We start from the raw sequence: 17,359 nt of genomic DNA on the forward strand, positions 1-17,359 counted from the left end.
TGTACACAATATTTTTTCATCAGGATCATTGACCATAACAAAGGTCGCTTTTTATGATTCATGAAGAAGGCCAATATGAAATAAAAAATCTATAGGAAGTAAGATTTTCCAACTTTTCCGTAAAATCTAGATGAATGACAAATTCCTCGCGCGATTATTACGTCGTGCAATTACGACGTTTGATCATTAGTTCAAATTTTAAAGCATGATTTTACTACAAAAACGTGTTTCTTGTAGTACAATTTTTAAGCTACATTAGCTTATAGTCGTATTATGGCCCCGTGGTGTGACTTATGCGAAAATGGCCTTTGGCCATGAATTAGACCGATTATTATAGCTTAAAGATCTATTGTAGTCTTTCATACAAAGCATAACCGATGGCGTTTTCTTTTAGTATTTTAAATTATTTATTTGACCATACAAATAAAGGTTGATTAAAAGATCCAGAAAGAGGGATGTTACTTCAATTATATATAATACACATAATGCATTTATCAAAAACATAATTCAGTACTTCTGTCCTTCAGAAAAAATAGAAATCCCCAATCCGACGAACACCGGTGTTGCGCAGAAAGCGCGCGCGCATTCTCGTTTCAATCTGCGCGCGAAGCAGATCGCAAAGCGGTTACGGTCGTGCGTACTCAATTCTATAATGTCTAAAGACTGTCCTCGACTGAGTAGACTGGGAGTTCTGGCTCCAGCCGCCCTCTCAGCATGCATGGATGCCTCGGTTTTGGCAGTACCAGCTGCAGGGGCCATTGTGTCCACAGTCCTGAAGGAACTTAGCAAGGCATTTATGTTAAAAAAGTAAGTTTTAACACAGTTACATTTATTTAACGGCTTTTTTTTAAACCGCCTAAACGGAAGCAAATATTAATTACTACATTTATATTATATGTTGTTATTGTTAATGAATGTTTTAAAATGCTGAGAATTAAAGTTTCATACCAGACCAGGGATTGATATTTTTTTAAATAAATTTATATAATTAAGAATATACCTTACCTTAACTGCGGCGCTATGAAAGGAAGACGACTTATACTCAATGATTCCTATGAAATATCAGAACACATAATATCAGAACTAATTTAATGTTTTGACCCATAATATATGTAACTTCTATGTAAAATTCCTTTTAAGACAAATGTGCGAACTTTAGATTGTACCAAATTCTTGCAAATCAATTATTTTTATTATTATTATAAATAAATCTTTACGTGAAATAATTTAATAAATAATGAAAGTGTTTATTATATAAAAGTAACTAGCCTAAAATGTTTTGTTCTTATCACCGTTGTGTGCTATTTTAGCTTGTATGTACGGAATCGGGATCACCATCAATGACGCCAACAAGCCTAAGCTCGAACAATAAAAACAATACCTTTCGTTCTGGAAAAACTATGATAGATGTATGTAAAGCTCAGGAAGCGCTCTGTCGATGTCGATAGAACGACTAAGGACGAGCAGCATTTGAATATAATGCGTGTAACTATCGTAAGGGTTGTGCTTTCGCCTCTGTTTTGAGAAAAAAGTATAGAAATGTATGATATCGATGAAACTATTAATACATAAACTACAGTAATAGTGTATTGACGCATCTACTAATTATTCATAACGTAATTAATTGTTCCGCAACGTCACTCATTTTTTATTTCCAATAGTTTTACGTATCCATTGTCTTTATTTTTCCTTTATCATGTAACAGTACATTCGCAATAATGAATGTCATTGGAAAAATCTTCAGTTTGTAAAATGATGTACTTTTATCAACTCAGAGTTTCAATTGTTATCATTTGACAAACTTAAGCGGATATACAATATTAGGCGACGTAATATTAGTCGACGTATCGCGTGTATATTTAATTTTATAGTATTACTGTGGTAATTCAACAACATAAACCATGTTGTTGATTATGTTAAATTCTCACGTTATTGTCGAATTGTTATTGGTGTAATTCAACATGTCAAATTCTAATAGCAGAAAGGTAAGGTAATAGCGAAGGTAAGATAATAGGTAATAGCGAAAACAAACGAAGATCGACTTTGGCGCATTACATCTACATATACCATCAATATCATAATATATGAAGTTTACACTTTTACCCAGTTACGTATCGAACTTTGTTTGTTACTCGTACAATGATTTAGAAGTAAAGAAGATTAGGTCTCTCAATAGTTTCACTATATTTACTATATTTCGCACTACATGTTTTAGGCTCCTAAGAGGTACATAATGCGGAATCTCGGCGTGGAAAGCGGCCGTAAATCCTAGCGTATTGCGCACACTCAGTAATATTGTATGTAAGACTGATCTATTTCATTGCACACTGTCTGAATTCAAAAGGATCGCATTATTTATTCATAATAGTTATATAAGGGTTTAGGTTTTCTGTTTCTTTGTTTTCTTTTACGGTTATACTGTTATGTGTTCTTAGTTAAATTTTTGTAGTAATAAGTAGTCTGTTGCATTTGTATGACTGTGAAAATAGAAAATAAATAAATAACGCTAGCCAACTCACTGGTAAGCTTCAACCTTTTTTATATATAAACCTAAGCAAGACTAAGTAGATGTTCCGCTTCTTGTAAATCGAAACAATTATGTTCCGCAAATGAAATAAACACGGAATCTCGGCTCGATCATTAGTAAAGAAACAGTAGGATGATTTTATCACAAAAATAGCGAAGCAAAACTATGTTATCCAAAAACATAAAAGGTACATTTGAGCTTCAAAATATTTTATTCAAAGTATTAAATATAACGTGAAACGATTTAAAAATAATACATTAGTTGAACCTCAAGATCACGTTAATTTCTTTACAATATTTCTGTAATAATAATAATATATTTGTTGATCATACCACATATTAGAGTAACAATAATCTTAAAAGTGATTTTCGTCTATGTCAAAAGGACTAATGTTTTTGGTTAATACAGTTAGAAATAGCTATTACGTAGAGTTAGCCTAAAGATAATTGATTTATATATTTAAAAAAATAAAATCATAAAAAATATCATGAATTATTTTTAATTATATCACATCTCTATAGGCAAAATGAACCACATCACGGCTCTGCAGCTAAAAGCTTAACCGCTATAGCTATATTTGTCTCTGCACTGCATTATAAATTCGTTATTTTTAAATTAAGATCGTTATTTTTGTCCATCTAATGATTGTTCAAAATGTCGACGTAAGAACTTCCAAATCGGGTGGCAGTGGGCTGAGTCATGACGAAATATTCTGAGGTCGCCCAGGCCCGAAGCCCCAGGCCATCGGGTCACTGCACTAAGGCCGTTCTTATTAATTATTTTAATATTTGCGTATTGTACCTATGTTAGCCTTAATGTTGTTGAGGTGACTAAAATATATTTGTTGACAAATTTTTGCTGAGACACTTAATTGTAGTAAAAAATAATAAAAATTCTTTAAATAATATTTATATATTTCCATACCCAAGAGGATCTTTTGAAGAGCCTTAGAGAGTTTTTTAGTTCAATACTTTGCTCCCATGTTTCCCTTTTAGATCGTGGGTTTGTGTAAATAGGCAATTGCATTCACGACGACAGACTTCATGCTTTATATTGGTGAATTTTTATATATATACTTCCCTTATACTACTATGTAGGAGCAAATAGGTGCTATATCTAAGTTGGGCGTGTCTGTATGATGATAAAGAACGGAAGTGATAGTTTTCGAACACCTAACATTCTCTTAAATGTCAAAGTCATAATTCAAATGCTATAGATGTATGACAACCTCTATTATGTAATTTATATCAAGGCTTGTATCGTATGCTTTAAACAGATAAGTCTATTTAATTTATGTTTGATTAGAAATGTGTTATATATATAAATTATTTATATTGAATTTAACTTTATCAACTTTTTAAATTTATCAACTTTTCGCGAGCTCGACATTGGTGTTCTGTTTCCAAATCCACGTAAATTAAACATTTCTTTAAATTTATTTTCTTGTGTATTAGGAATTTAAAAATATTTCCTATATTAGGAATCCTTGTTAAAACCTTCAAATTCCTTCGATACAATGCTGTCATTAGTGCGGGTGTTAAATATGCTATAAACAATTATACAATTTGTATGATAATACATTATTATATATTTGCATAAATAAAATAACAATAAACACAGTACAAAAGGATTTAAAACCAGGCAGTGCAACCAGCCTTATAGCCAACAGCGTATTTCGGTAAAATACTTAAAAAATACACAAAAATAAAAGATCAAAATTGTAGGGAATGTATTATAAAATTTATATATACAAAGCCAACAATATGAGAATTTTTATATTTCATTTAAGGAAGTTTATGCGCAATTGCTACATTAAAAATAAATTTATCGACAATGTTTTTGTAAAGTATATCTAGAAATGCGCTTCATTTTTCTACTTCCTATTATTGATATTTTAATTACACCTGTAACAACATAAATTAGTTTAAAGCGACTCTTGAAACGTTTATTAATTATGCATTGTTGTACTTTGTAGTAAACATCTTAAGTTATGTGTATGGAAGTAGAATAGGAGATAGTTTGTTTGTTTTTATTAGTTGTTTTTAAAATCTTTCTTGCATGTTCAAGAAGGTATTATATAAACAGATAAAACATATTTTTATTGATTGAATATGTACTCAAACTTATCTTCGAATCTTCTACCGCCTTAGAAAAATATTTGTCGTAATCGCCTCCTTGCCACAATTTTAAGGTCCTTGGTTTATTATTGTTTTGAACCACATCCTCCATGGACGTGGTTTTGAATTCAATATTACAAACTTCTCTTTAATTAATTATGTTATAGTATGCTTTTTATTAAGTTTTTGGGGAAGAGTTGGAGGAAGTTGTCAAGGTCCTCGAAAGAATAGGTTTGAAGTTGGACGCACGAAACACGTGATAAATTACAATGGTGAAATATACTTAGTACCACAAGGAGCTGTATTTGCCATGATTATTCCTATTCCCACATGTTGTGAATATTTGTTTTCCGTTCCGTTCTTTATACATACATTTTGTTTCCTACAATAAAGTTCATAAAAAAGAGCGCGACTTTACATGTATTACAATATAGCCTATACAATAATTATGGCTACTAAGTATATTATTATTATTTGAGCAGTGTTGGCCTAGTGGCTACAGCGTGCGACTCTCATCTCTGAGGTCGTCGGTTCGATCCCCGGCTGTGCATCAATGGATTTTCTTTGTATTTGCGCATTTAACATTAGCTCAAACGGTGAATGAAAACATCGTGAGGAAACCGGCTTGCCTTAGACCCAAAAAAGTCGACGGCGTGTGTCAGGCACAGAAGGCTGATCACCTACTTCCCTATTGGATTTACAAATGATAATGTAACAGATACAGAAATCTGAGGCACAGACCCAAAAAGGTTGTAGCGCCATTGATTTTTTTAAAGTATATTATGACTGAATTTTTTACAATACTAATAAATAGTTTAAACTAAGGTAATGGTCTTTAACAGTCTTAGTGTTCTATAATATTTTTGTTCATGTGAAATGCACTTGAACTTATATTCAATACACTAGATTTATTAACTCGAAATGTTGTGTCGTGTCAAGAAGTAGGATTGCCTTAACATTCACATAATAATTATTATTTACATATAAACTGGAGATAACTGTGTCTTTTTTATTACAAATAATATATTAAAAAAGACAAAACTTTGGTAATAATATACGCCATAAAATATTAACTGTTGTTATTTTTACGATTACAAAAACATCGATTGTCTGACATTTTCAAAGGAATGATTCTCATAGTTATGTTCACGTGACCCTATCGTGTGTTCATTTACACGGACATTAAGCAGCTATGTACCTTATTCATATGCATATATAAATACTTAAGTCACCAGACGCATAACAAATTATTATAGCGCGTTACAATTTATAGAGGACAATGTATTAACGTAATTTAGAAGTAGATAAGCAGTTCATGTAAACCATGATTACGTTATTTATTTATTGTCAATTTACAGATGGTTTCATGGTGTAATGTCTGCAAAAGATGCGGAGAATCTCATCATGGAGAAGGGCAGAAATGGATCATTTCTTGTGAGGGAATCTCAAACGCATCCGGGAGAGTACGTTCTCTCAGTGAGGGTGCGTGGTAGAGTTAGCCACGTTATGATACGACGACAAGTAAGTGTTTTATTTTAATTACTTAGCTGGCTCGGTACTTAAAGTAAGGCTGTGCGTTGGGACTCTTTGTACATATTATAATTTAGTTAACCATTGTTTGACTAAATACATATTAGTAGCGCTATATGCCCTTAGTAGCCTGCATGTGAATTGCACAAAAGAAAAAAATATTGATGCACGACCTTAATTCGGTCATTTAACCTCAAAGTTGAAAGTTACACCCTTAGGATAAACGTGTAACTAGTCTGGTTACACATAGACATAAGTTGTGTTACAAATGAAAATGCATTTTTTTTCCAACTTTTTAGTTATTTTGAATTTGGAATACGATATTGTTTCAAAAACTACTTTCGATTTTACGCCATTTTATATATTTTTTCGTATTCATTATCAAATTACAATATGGACTGATACAACTCTTCGTCTGTAGAAAACCAGAAAAAATCAGGGCGGTCGCGTGCTGTTAAAACTACAAGAGCTGATAATGCTGTTAAAGCCAGAATTATCGCGAAAAATGAATGAATTATCGCTAGGACTTTGTCGCGTATTATAAAACAAGACCCGAAGCTCGGTGCTCGTCGATATACTGGACATGGCATAAATCAATCTTTACAATTAAAGAGAGCTGATCAATCAAAACGCCTTCTGTCGCGATACGCAGTGGAAGAGCACAGAAATATTATTTTTACCGATGAAAATATTTTCACGGTTGCAGAAAATTAGAATATCATGATAAAATTATAAAGTGCACGCTTACAGTTCTAAAGAAGCTGCTCAAGTGGTCCGAAATGTACAACGTGGTCATCACACTACGTCAGTGATGGTTTGGTTGAGCGTGTCAAGGAGTCAGAAAACTACATTTTTGAGAAAACGGACTGAAAACTTCAGCCAAAGTGTATCAATATACAGTCTTGGATCATTTTGTGAAACCTCTCAGCAATATACTTTTTAAAAATTCCCCGTGAACTCCAGCAGGATTCTGCACCTGGACACAAGGCCCGAACTACTCATGTCTGACTTGAAACCAACGTTCCAGACTTTATAAGAGCTGAAGACTGGCTCTCATCTAGCCCAGACCTAAACCTCAAATTTCACATCAAATTATGATAGAGAACAGGCCTGCTCTAAAGGACACGGTGATATTGAGTCTCTTTAAAAATTTGGAGCAAGCAGTGAATGTTGCCTTGGAAACAGTGCGTAAATCCCTAGATTCCATAGAACAAAAGCATGTATAAAAGCTAAAAAGGTGGCCATTTCGAATAGTTTAATCAATAAAATACTTTTAATAATATTACATTACTTCTTTTAAAAAAATGCATTTTCATTTCTATCAGAACTTGTGGCTGGACTAGGTATAAATATAATATATTCGCTTTTATATCTACCTCTTACTATTCTCACATAACTCATACGCAACCACGTATTTAAATGAAAAAAGAAATTGTAATTTGTTGGTATATAAGGCTTATTCCTATCCTTTTTAATCTATTTCCAAAAATCATCTGAAGGCGTGTATTTAGTTGTTACTTTTGTATAATTCAATTATAATATACGCTTACGCCAATCCACACGTACGTACTATTTAAGTGCTTTATATGACTTCCGTCTTTAGCACAATATACACCTTCAAACTTTGATCAATTTATCATTGTATAGTGGGTTTTATTTACGTAACACATTTGTTTACAAAAAATCCGGTCACTTTTTTACTCTGTATTCCTTGAGCGACCACGGCACGTCGCCTACGTGCCATGAGGACTGATTGTTTATAAGCTATTAATCATTCTCTTCCCATTTTGGATAAATAAGGTAAGTAAAACTCAACACTCGCGCGCTTTTGTTTTCTTTAAGTCAAATTGAATGGAACAATGAAAAACGAAGAAGTAGTAAATTGTATGTTAAGTGTACTGTGGCGAAATATTAAATACCGTTGAAAATTTGGCGAGGAAAGTTTACTACACACTGCAGTTTACTATAACTTAATAGAAAAACAATTAATTAAAAGAACAACAATTTAAAAAATTTACAATTAGGAAGTACTTATTTTAACGAGCCTAAAGATTCTAAATGCCGTTTGAAACTGAAGGAATCTTATAATACTAGATAGAGATCCATCCGAAAATTTGTAATGCTCTAGTGTATTAATAAGGGTGGTGAACTGACTTTGAGCAACTTCAGGTGAACTAAATTCATATCAAGGGTATCAACAGACAGTCCAGATTTGAAATTTTGCAAGAGCTTCATTATGTTTAAGGAAGAAGAAGGGATACCTTAATGTATGTGCACATTACCTCACCGATATATATGGCTTTCGTTATCTGAAATTGGTATGAAACGTTCTAGAAAAGTTGTATACCAGGTTTTCAAAAAAAAAATCTAATCTTAATTAACAAAAGATTATCTGTGTACCACGTTCTTTGTAAAAATACGACTGACGAAAAACTTTAAATAAACCAGACAAGTTTTACCTAGAGATAAAACAAATTTCATACACATACATACGTAAGTAGTACATGTCACAATAAATCGTAACAGGTAGGTAAAATGTATAACATCATGTTACTAGGAGCGCATAACATTTGAAGAGTCGTCAGTTCCTTTTTATTGATCGTTCATTGAGGGTGGGTGTGACATATCTAGGTATTTAGTATTTCCACGATATATATTACAGCCTTTATGCTAGGGGTTATCTCTACTAGGATAACATAACTTGGAAGTAGACATTTCAATTAAATGCATCATACAGTTAAAACTCTTAAAATCTTCCGAAACTTTAAAAAGATTATTACATTTATAATTATAATATAGCAATTAACATAATGTGTGGGTGTGACCAGATTATCTTAGATAATATGACTAGGGAAAAAAAACAAGAGCAATACAACAGAAGGGGAAACGTAGTATACTATTTCTAAAAAAACAAGTAAATCCCTTTTCAAGTTTATTTTTTTTATTGAAATATAAGCATTCCATAATATAACGCATTTGAATTAATTAAACATGTATTGAATAACAAAAGGGTTATGTCTGTTTAGCGTTGCGATATCTTAGCATTCTAGAATATATTTTTAAATTCAATATATTTATTACAGAATATATATTATATGTGTAGTAAAATACACTTTTTAATACAGGGAACCTCGGATAGTATACAGTAGTTTTATATGTCTACTCAAATCCCTATATACATAATCAAAGTTTGTAGCCTCCCAATATATTTTTAAAAAGGAAAAATAACGATTTCCTTAAAAATAATACTGGTTCTTATAATTTTTGGTGATTGCGATTTTGGTGTTAAAAACAACTGCGAAATGACTGTATGATTGTGTGTATCACAATTCTTGGAATCAAGTCATCATTATATCGCTTGCGGACTTATTTAGTTATCCTAAGCACGTTTGAATATATATATAGTTCTATATAGGTACATGCTAATGTATTATCCGGTTTATGTAATAATTAAGTAAGGAGTTAGTAATTATATATTGGTCGCGCAATTTCAACCTATTTATTGCTTATATAACGTTATCGTAATAAGTTTCTTTATTGACTTATGTTATTTACAAGTGTCAAAAATTAATTAACAAGACAAAGCATTTTCTCAATGCCTTATTAATTATTTTCGTGAGATCTATGGTACCTTATGACAAAACTCGCTCTTTCGTTAGTTGAAGTGGAAATGCACATTCTCAGTGTAGTACGCAAGTCAAATAGCTGGGTGAAATACCCAGTAAAATCACTAAGTAATCACTATACTCTTAAGCCTTAAGGCTTGTAAAGAAGCCTTCATGATTGCCGGAGCTTAAATCATATAATCATCAGATAACGGCGACACGAGACACGCATTCTTACTTTTGGCGTAATATATTACTTACGTAATAATATTTTACTGTGTCATATAATCATACAATACAATCGTTTGATGAAACATTTTGGCTATCAGATGCTACTCGAAGCTTGTAACTTTTTCAAAGCCTGATCCATCGTCTAAACTAACGGATCAACATAGAACACTTGTTAGTTCCAAGGCTCAGGAAATTGAGGTAATAGAACAGATGATGTCGTTTACGCGACGTGGCCTAAAGTCAAGATGATGAAATAAAATCACAATAAGACGACGTTGTCACACAAAAATAAAACATAAATTAACCAAAGACCAGAACCAAAAAGTTATTGAATGATGGTCTCCCTTTAACCGTTGATATTAATTTAGTGCCTCATAAGGGCTTTGGGCAAACATGGAGGGAAAAAACAAAAATGAAACGTTAGATTTTTTATGATTTGACACAGTATAAAAAAGTGCACCAGAGCGAAATCGCTCTTTCTCTGACTGTGTGCGCAGAAACTGTAGCAGTTTCAATTTATATATTTTTCTGTTTAAAGTATTCGTACCTCGCCATACGTCAGTCAGCCAGATGATAGCTTTACACAACGACGTACGTTCGCCGAGTGCAGTGCATGGGAATAAATAGTTAAAACACGATCGTCAGTGCATTTTTGCACCATGCTTACCAGGAACCCAGAATCGTATTGGAGGTTGATCGCGTTGGAAATGCAGTTTATGCTCTCGGGTGCAACCGTACCATGTTATCTCGGGGAATATTTGTATTTTTTGCCTTCGATCGAATTTTAAAATATATAAAACTTTGATAATAAACTTTTTTTTAATATTCTGAAAGTTATGTTATAAAAAAAAGTTACCTTACTTTTAAATTATGATTTAATAATTACAATTCCAAACTTTTATTTAAGAAAATACATATTCTGTTATAATATATATATATATACTTTCTATACTGTATCGTATAGAATTCAATTAAAGTAATTGATTATAAACGAAATATATTTTTGCTGATATATTAATAATTTAATATGAGAAAGTAATACGTTTTTTTTAAATTGAATATTTGATGTGTGTGGCTCATTACAATACATACATACATATACAATCATTTTCATATTACACGCCTAACATACACACATTTGTTAGGAACATAGTTTGTCTTTAATATATCTGAAATACCAGGGAAGCAAAAACCGGAACAGATGAAAACAGGGCATGCGCGCTGAATCTAGATTACCTGTGCACAATGAACTGCATCCTTCATGACCTAACTTCAGCACCTAGCGATTCCGAATGAAGTTGGTGACAGTTCACTGCGATCTACGCGATGCATAATATTGCAATGTGAATACTAGGATATCACGATTTAAAAGGAGTTAGACCGGATAAACGCGCATCATGAAGTGCATTGTGCATCTGCGCAATAGTCATCCCAGTGCGTTGTCGTGCTGCAATGGTGACAAAAGTGTCCACAGCATATTTTTTTACAAAAGATTAATTAAAAAGCACACTCCAATGTTTTCCCTTAGTACCCTGTGTTTAAAGTAGAGTGAATACTATAAGGTACCTTTTATGTTTTGTGATACGTAAATAAGTGAGTAAAACTATTTAGTTTTTATATTAATATATTTTGAGAAAAACTTCAAGTCTAGCCGTTCTGAGATATTCGATACATGATACCTTCATTTGAAATTATAATAGTGACACAAATAGATCTAGCTGCAGACTGAACTAGTGAACTAAATGTACAATTTTATATAATTAATACTTTACATGAAAATGATAAGAAAATGCGTACGTGAATATTACTATACATGATTTGTTTCACTATGTAAACAGTGGTTGGTTGCTTTTAATTGAAGTCTGAAAATATAGGTATTTTTTATAAGAAACGAGCATATTTTTTATGAATTAATTATGTGTTGTGATATTAAGATGTTATATCGTTTGAAAATAAAATTAAGATTACAGCGTTTACAGCATTATTATACTGCAATTTCATTTATTGACAGCGGTGATGGAATGCAGCAGGTTTTGTTGTTTACAAATTATAGAAGGATTTTTCTCAGTGCCAGCGAACGACTGGTTCGACCTTTCAATATCTTCAATCCATAAGTTTAATACATTCCAATAACCATGTTTTAATAATAGGTCGTGTGAGTTGAACACTGTAAAGCTCTTCTGGTGCCTTGATAATACAAAAATTTCCTTCCTATCGCTGCATACAAGTAGATTAATAAATGATGATTAAAATTGTAATCATAAAGACAGAGCTTTTTAGTTGTGTACTTTGTAGTTGTGTGCTTTGCAATATGCTGAGGGTCCACAAATCAAAGCAAATCCACTTTCATTCACGGCTTATGTTTTTTATTTATTAACTTTAATATTATTGTTACAGCAAAATAAATATGATGTGGGCAGTGGTGAGCAGTTTGATGACTTGGTCGGATTAATTGAGCACTTCCGATCATATCCTATGATAGAAAATTCTGGAGACGTACTCCGTTTGCTGCAACCTGTATCAGGAACCTGTCTGAGAGCTCAAGATATTAATCGAAAAGTGAAGGTAGATTTATTTCTTTGTTGTATTAAATTTACTCAGTATAGAAGAATATAAGTAGTGGATAAGCGGATATACCAATTATTTCATGTTTTCATTCCAAAAGTAAATTTATATTAATTATAAGAGAAATAAGGTAAGTTTCAAAAATGAATCGCAACATAAAAAAAGATATATTGGTAATTAATTGCATAACGTGGAGATACTTTGGTTATCATTTGATGTTATCATATTTTCATTAGGAGGTAAAATAAAGTTAATTAAAGCATCTGTTTCAGGAGATGAATGACGTACAAATGACGGTCAATAAGTCTGGCTTCGATAGTGAGTTTCTTTCTTTCAAAATTTTTGACGAAATTATTGGGCTTTCACTGAACGAGGGCATGAAAGCTGAAAATGTTAAGAAAAATCGATACAGGAATATTTTACCTTGTAAGTGCTTATTCTATTATAACAGAAAGTAAAATAAACCTAATTATCCGATATAATTCACTTCATTTGAATTCATAATCGTTGAATGTATCTAAGATAATTTGATGGTAACTGGTAGGTAGCATTTATATAGCTGACTCGATCTCAGATTAAATAACTTTAAGTTCGGAAGTTGGCGCTGTTTGAACTCCCGTATCTTAGATGAGCATGATGAGCTGTAGATCCTGCGCCTGATTTCAAATCGCCTGATTGAGCTATGAAACTGTTTCTGCGCACACGCTTTGATGCCATTGTTATCCTGTGTTGAAGTGTCAACTCATAAAACATCTAACGTTTCATTCAAATTGTTCTTTATTTAGATGACCAAACGCGGGTGGTACTCCGCAAACGCATTGGTCGTTCGATGAACACAGATTATATAAATGCAAACTACATTCGTCCATCAAGATTAGGAAGTTACTCCAATTCTGTGCAATCATCGAATGAGAGCCTCGACAGTGTGCACTGTAAGTTGTTGGTCTGTTACTCTTTATACTCTTAAATATAAAATTTACCATCCCAAAATCTCGATGCCATCAGAAACGTAAAACATAAGTTATGTGTCGGTTAATTTATTCAGTCTACTTAAGGAATGTACTAAGTTATTACGTAATTAGCTAATCTAACAACATCTTTTAGCGAGTATTATTAAGAATCTTTTATATTTTAAATATATTGTCCTGGCCGTCGCATGAAATGTAACATTACAAATATATTTTATATTAAATTCTACTCATATACTCATCGATATTATAAGGGGTCAAATGGCCCTGTTCAAGAAAACTGTTCTTTCCAAAGGAAGTGCCGCTTTTTCGTTCCAGTTGGTATGGGCACCCGTGCCCTCAGTGATAGAGGCATTAGTGACCAGAAATGGTGTCCCAAAACTCCGTGTATATATATATATATAACATTTCTTGCGATATTGTAATAGACCTTACTTTATTCATTGAAAATGTTGTAAAACATAAGATAAGAATGATTTTAGTTTAAAAATAGGGAATGAAGAGGGACTGCGGTTTCTCATAACAGTATTTCTGAATAAAAAAACATATTCAAATCGCAATTATTTTAAATTGTCTTCTAATATTACTAATTACCTACCATGAATTCCGCATTTAAGTAAAATAGGAAATAAGATCTATTAAAACACTACACATGTTTTTAATAGAGCTTGTATAGAGCCAAGGATACTTGTGATAAGATCTAATGTTTTGGTAAATACAAGGAAATCAAGTATGACTTTTGTTTTCTAAATAAACAAGAATAGTGATCACACTGTAAATATATTCTTTTATTTCAGCTTTAATACTAAGAAGCGAACCAAAGGAGATGGCACCATTGGTGACTAAATCCCTATCAGAAGACACACTCAGAGAAGTAAAAAGATGTATAAAACTGGACAAATTTAACGGAAATTTATACAGAAACTTAGGTACTAACACCTAATTGAGAATTTTTACTGCTATTGAATTATATCTCTTAGTGAAGTTTTGACAGTGTTTAAAATACTATTTTTAAGCTTGCCATTACGTGTCATTCTTCGTAATTTGTTCATTGCCAATTGCGAAAGTACTGCTGTAATATATGCACTTTAATAACCATGTTTCAATTACAGTCAACGATAAGATATATATTGCAACGCAAGGGTGTCTCTCAAATACAATAGACGATTTCTGGCATATGATATGGCAAGAAAATGTACGAGTTATTGCTATGATTACAAAGGAAGTCGAGAATGGAAAGGTATACTAATTGGCTTTATAAAAATGACAATAAAATACCAATAATATTCTAAATAATAAGGATTTTTTAGAGAAAGTGTGAAAGATACTGGCCAGATCTTAATCTTAAAGAAATATACGATGATCTTACTGTCTCCTCCACCTCAGAGTCATTCCATGGAGACTATATAATGAGGGAATTTGTTGTCAGCGACAAAATTTCTACCAGGACTATCTATCAGTATCAATTTACAGTAAGTTTTTTTTTAATTAATTAAGAAAAAAATTGGCGTCGTGGTTAAATAAACATTAAACTGTATTCGTCTAAAGGAACAAAACCTGAACAGATTCTCTTTTTACAGACATGGCATGACCATGGCACACCACCAGATCCCCACGGGATACTAGAATTTATTGAAAAAATAAACAGAAAAATGTGTGAAATTACTCAAGAAGATGATGCTCCAGAAAAGGTACTGAGACATATAATATATTTATTAACAGCCTCCATAGACGTGTTTTATGAAACTATACAATAAGACGTTATTTAATTAGAAAGAAATTCGCTTAATGTTAAGGGAACCCACTTATCATAGTCCTAACCAAGTGTGTGCTAAGAAATTGCATGTATGGCATTTAGAAAGAGGTACCAAATTAAAAATAAAATGAAATAAATCTTTTTCTTTACTCACTTTGAAATATATTTTACAGAATATTTTGTGCGTTCACTGTTCGGCCGGCGTGGGCAGAACGGGAACATTCATTGTAATAGATACGCTGATTGACACAATTAAGATTTCAGGTAATTTCTCAGAATTATAAATTCCTTGCTTACGCGAATGGATGCTAATTCAATATGCGTTGCGACTTTTTTTCACCTTGTATAATGCTAATGCAAATGACTTATTATTTTAAACGTATAATACGTTAACGTAAACCTTCAGGTAGTAATGTTGCTACTTTTATTACATTACATTTGTATAGTGAAAATCCTTTGCCTTTTGGCTTCAGCATGCGACTCTCATCTCTGAGATCGTAGGTTCGATTCCCGGCTGTGCACCAGCATGGACCATGCAATTTATGTGCGGTGAAGGAAAACATCGTGAGGAAACCGGCTTGCCTTAGATCCAAAAAAAATTACAGGCTCAAGTAATAAATTTCCAAATGCACTGAAAGCGATTATAGAAATCTGAGGTCCAAACCTGTAAAGGTAGCGCCACTGATCTAATGTTTATTTTGTATCTCATCTATGTACGTTTATGAATAAGGGGTGAGCCTAAATGATGTGATATATATAATATCCCGCTTATCTTATATAATAATATTATAGAAATATGTAGCGCATTGTTCTCGTATTTAGTCGAGTAAAGATAGGGTTGTGATATCGATAATAAGGTTTACATTTCTAAATCTTATATATATTAAACTAGCTTGAATAAACTTTCAACTGTATTTTGTTATAGGGTTTAATTGTGAAATAGATGCGTATAATGCAGTGAAATCACTTCGTGCACAGAGACCGGGCATGGTTCAAAATAAAATCCAGTACAGATTTATTTACTTGGCCCTACAAAGTTATATTGACAACAAAAATGTAAAATTAAAAAAGAAAGTAAGTATATATTTACCTAAGTATTGGCAAAACTACTAGTCTGGATATTTTATTAAAAATAACCAAAATTCCGTTCTAAGGTCGATATCAGTTAATAAGATGAATTGCCTGTCGTAAACTGTATACTTGTAATCGTATAAATTATATTAATTAAATTAATATTATAATAATTTTTGACGAATACTTAAAACCGATGTGCACGATCAAACAATGATCAAACTAGGGATCGGCAAGAAAGACCATTAAATACTTACAAATGTAAAATTACCTAATAACGTATGTGACCTCTTCACAGCTTGAATCCTACTAGACATGCTTACTTTGTTTTTAATAACTTTTTCATGAATACGTTCCCACTCTTCCGCAATGCCTCTTTTTGGCACCCTGATGTTGTGACTGTGAACCTTTACAAAATCATAGTATACTTATACTGGAATGTACACTGTATGTTAATATAAATAAACACCTTTCTTGCTTTCACAGGTATCTAAAGAGGTGTAATCGTTAATACACACGGACATCCAATAACATACATAATGCACAGTAATATTTTGTACAAATTATTTATGAATTTCTATGTTAATATACCAATTAAGTTCTGAATTTGTTTTTGATTTCGCCCTCTTATCGAGTGCCGAATTAACAAATATATTCTCTGAATTATTTATCGATTAAAGTACTGTTTAATGTATTTTAAAATGATTGTGGCGTGGGTTTGAGCTTCTAACAAACGTACCGAAATATTTTCCTAGTATAAATATGAAAATATATTTAAGTGAATAAAGTTTTTATTACTCAGAAAAAATGTGTTTGGCTTATTATGAGTCTTGGACCTCTTGTAAGACGTAGACCATTTTTTTAACGAACTCGGTACTTTTACCATACCTAGCAAGTATTTATAACCTTGAAGTTCTGTCAAAAAGTATAAAAAATTATACAAAAGCATAATTCTTATGAAAAAAGAAACTTGCCTGTACGTACCAAGA

General features: G+C 32.1%; 1 protein-coding gene across 1 annotated transcript; it reads left to right on the plus strand.

Annotated features, from left to right (window-relative positions):
* Positions 1-604: 604 nt before the first annotated feature.
* LOC123718933 (tyrosine-protein phosphatase corkscrew-like) lies at positions 605-16,976 on the plus strand. The gene is made up of 12 exons (XM_045675935.1): positions 605-807; positions 6,003-6,165; positions 12,408-12,575; positions 12,848-13,001; positions 13,361-13,507; positions 14,341-14,472; positions 14,656-14,783; positions 14,854-15,015; positions 15,124-15,234; positions 15,473-15,563; positions 16,225-16,373; positions 16,857-16,976. Exons 1-12 carry the CDS (start codon positions 653-655, stop codon positions 16,872-16,874), a joined length of 1,578 nt encoding a protein of 525 aa, XP_045531891.1. The 5' UTR covers positions 605-652; the 3' UTR covers positions 16,875-16,976.
* The last annotated feature ends 383 nt before the right edge of the window (positions 16,977-17,359 follow it).

Source organism: Pieris brassicae, chromosome Z (assembly GCF_905147105.1).
Source record: "Pieris brassicae chromosome Z, ilPieBrab1.1, whole genome shotgun sequence".
Lineage (NCBI taxonomy): Eukaryota > Metazoa > Arthropoda > Insecta > Lepidoptera > Pieridae > Pieris > Pieris brassicae.

Excerpts from the sequence above, each read along its gene's own strand:
- LOC123718933 (XM_045675935.1), top strand. The coding sequence starts at position 653 with ATGTCTAAAGACTGTCCTCGACTGAGTAGACTGGGAGTTCTGGCTCCA. Across the intron at positions 13,002-13,360 it reads ATACAGGAATATTTTACCTT|ATGACCAAACGCGGGTGGTA; the intron begins GTAAGTGCTTAT and ends TTCTTTATTTAG. Across the intron at positions 14,473-14,655 it reads AAATTTATACAGAAACTTAG|TCAACGATAAGATATATATT; the intron begins GTACTAACACCT and ends TTTCAATTACAG.